This window comes from Octopus bimaculoides, chromosome 5 (genome assembly GCF_001194135.2).
Source record: "Octopus bimaculoides isolate UCB-OBI-ISO-001 chromosome 5, ASM119413v2, whole genome shotgun sequence".
Taxonomy (NCBI): Eukaryota; Metazoa; Mollusca; class Cephalopoda; order Octopoda; family Octopodidae; genus Octopus; species Octopus bimaculoides.
This window is the reverse complement of record NC_068985.1, coordinates 124,643,939-124,647,284: the sequence shown is the minus strand read 5'-3', so window position 1 is coordinate 124,647,284 and position 3,346 is coordinate 124,643,939. Positions and strand designations below refer to the sequence as shown.

General features: G+C 32.9%; 1 protein-coding gene across 1 annotated transcript in view; it reads right to left on the bottom strand.

Moving 5' to 3' along the window:
• Positions 1 to 2,529: 2,529 nt before the first annotated feature.
• Positions 2,530 to 3,346, bottom strand: part of LOC128247880 (elongation factor Tu, mitochondrial-like) — a 1,131-nt gene continuing 314 nt past the window's right edge. The window contains exon 2 of the mRNA XM_052968109.1: positions 2,530 to 3,305. Within this exon, the coding sequence (XP_052824069.1) occupies positions 2,530 to 3,305 (776 nt within the window). The remainder of the gene's footprint in view (positions 3,306 to 3,346) is intronic.

Here is a 3,346-nt window from a genome sequence, read left to right as displayed (position 1 = left end):
GCTGATGAGGAATAGACAAATGGTAAGAATTTGTTAAATCCGAAACCTGGTTCCTGTTTAATAATGATTTTTTTAGGTGATTTTAAATGTTTTGCCTGCTCACGTTTTTGGTATGCTGCTATATTTCATGTTGAGAACTTTTTAGGTCTTAATAGACACAAAATGTGATCTATTTCTAGCGCATTAATTGTCCACGTTAGTGGTCGACGTTATTTTTTAAAATGTACCTTAATCCCCTGAGATTGCAGATAATATTTCTGAATCTCTTTGATTCTTTAAATGTGCTGGCCCCCTGATAATTAATCGATATTAATTAATATATTAATATATGACTAATTACCAGATCTTATAATAATTATATATGTATATATATATATATATGCATATATATGTACAGGACATCAAAAAAATGTAGACAGAATGAGAAACGAGAACATAAAAAAACAAAAACATAGAAAATGAACTTTTTTTGAACAACAAAAAAAGCAAACAGAGAAATGAGACATGCAACATAAAGAACATTCCCTTCCTCAGTTGTCCCCTGTTTTATTTACTCCGCGTTTCAAAGGTCAGGACAAGACGTGACTTCGTTAAAACAGTCCTTCTCGCAAAGCAAATTAAATAAAATTTGGGATTTTTTGCGGAGGGTGAAAGTGGTAACAAAAACAGGACAGTGAGAACAAAACAGTAAAAACAAACGGTGAGGGCTGTTGAGCCAAGGTGATGTGAAGTAGTGATGCTAGAAAAACAAGCTTTGAGAAGAGACAGATAAAAATCACGTCTTATCTTTAGGAAGGAAGTGGAAAAAAGAATGGCCATTGGTCACTTGTGAGCAACAAGAGAGTCGAGGATTCGAAATATGGAGTAGATAAAATGGGTGGCAACTGATGAAGGGAATGTTCTTTATGTTGCATGTCTCATTTCTCTGTTTTTTTCGTTGTTCGGAAAAAAGTTCGTTTTCTGTGTTTTCGTTTTTTATGTTCTTGTTTCTCATTCTATGTTTTTTTGATGTCCTGTACCCATATATGCATGTATATATACATATATATGTAGGTATGTACACATATGTATATATGCATATATTTATATATTATATTATTATATGATTGAACACCACGCATCCTTTTCCAAGTAAGTTTTATCTATCTATCTATCTATATATACCGCAGTAAGCATATAAATGTGAAACAAGGTGGAAAAAGTATTCAAATACCAGAGGTAGAGTAATATGCTTTATTTAAAAGCAGCAGAAATATAACAAAAGCTGTTACTCAGAGTTTCAATATATTTCTGCTGCTTTTAAATAAAGTATATATATACAGTTTTTAGGTTACAAATGAGATCCATTCTTACGTCTGGTCTGTAAGTCAAAGCAGTTACATATGATATGGTTTATAACTAGTAATAGAAAAATGTTTGTCTTAGTATACTACTGTGTTAAGTCTTGTTTCAAAGCTTTACTGTACTGTAGAATATATCTATAAAATTTTATCCAACATAATGTAGTTGACAGATGTAAACAACATATTTTTATATAGCAAAATGAACTGTTCCAACTAAATTTGAAAAAGGATGACAATGATAATAAAAAATATTTATAAAATAAATTCAAATACTTTTCTACACTATTGCCTGTTTTCATTTTATATCACATTTGATGAATAATAGCATTGCTAGTTTAATGTTTCCAAAGGGCTTCACTGCATTTATGATAGTGTCAAGGGACTGTCTGTGCAATTTGGGCAGAACAAATTTTTATTCTAAAGCATCGGTTTTTCTTTGCCAGAATTTATATATTTTCTTCACACACATGTGCATGCATGTGCACGCACACACACACACACAGTGTATTGTAAGTGGTTTATGCCTAAAAAATTCCACTTACAATACACTGGTCAGCTGAAGGTTATGGTAGAAAATACTTGCCAAGTGTTGTGCAGTGTGATTGAAACTGGAACCACATTAGTAGTTTAGTGAAAGATGAACTAAGTGCAAAATAAATATCCTGTTTAATTCATACACTATCCATAAGAACCATTGGATTGGTTCTCAATTTTGGTTTCTTGGTGTTTTACCTTTTAAAGGTAAGTTTTCCAGAAAAGTCTAGTAGCTATTTTGCTTAGGTAAACCTAGCTGATGTAGGAATAATGTTATACCCAGAAAAAAAAAAAAATATCTGGAGTGAATTTGATCTCAAACCAGTTTCTTTCGACCTAGTTTCGTGATTGATGTATTTCAAGGGGTCCAAATATCAAATATTTTTTTTTTAAATACTGAAATATTCTTATTTAATAAACTGAAAGCACACGAATAAATAAATACAAGAAAATTTCTGGGTGTCAAAGCATGTCTTTTTTTTTTTATTTTGATATAAATATAATGGTTAGTTCCTTTGAAGCATGATCTGAGCTGCAGAGAGATAAGTTTACAAAAAAGTTCAATGTAATCTCCGCAGCATTAGTTGACATGTAACTACTCATTCAAAAAGGTGTGTTAGCATACTTCAGGTAAGCATAAACATTTCGAATGTTAAGATTTTTTCTTTTTCCGCTTTTTTTGAACAAGATAATTACCACTTTCAATAAAGTGTGGTTTTGGTCGTTCGTAATTAAACCCAGCGATTTTTTCAATGTTTTCAGATGTCAGTGGTCGAAGGATAATACCAGTAATGGCACTAATTTGGTTTTCACGAATCGTGAAACGTTGCCCTGATAAGAATACCATCGGTTTTCTCAGCAAGATCTTTGTTTTTAAAGTATCGCCTGGCATAATTAAAGGTATATTGTCCGGTAGATACACACAACAAGCAATATTCCAAGTTGTACTGTATAACAGCTGGATATACTTGTGGCTAATAGGTTTATGACGTCCTCCTTCAGCTGGAGTAAGAACGTAAATTTGCGCTTCAAACATGTCATATTGTTTAAAAGTGTTAGGCTGAGCCAAAAACATACCTCGTAGCACAGCTTCTTGGCGCATACCTCTTAGAAGCGCCCCTGCATTGTCACCGGCTGAACAAGATAAAACTGAATTTTTGAAAATTTGTATATCAGATACAACAGATTTTAAAGAAGCACCGTGTCCCAGTATATCAACATTATTACCTTTTTTTATAATACCTTGCTGGACAGTTCCGACGGCAACAGTACCCCGTCCTTTAATCGCTACGGCCGAATCTATGGGGAAAAGAAACGGTGCTTCTACATTTCGATCAGGAATAATTATATAGCTATCCATTGCTGTAATTAAATTTTTAATGGAGTTCTCAAATTGGGACACACCATTCAAAGCTTGAAGAGCCGATCCTAAAATAACGGGTGTGTTTTTTCCATCAAAGCCATACTCG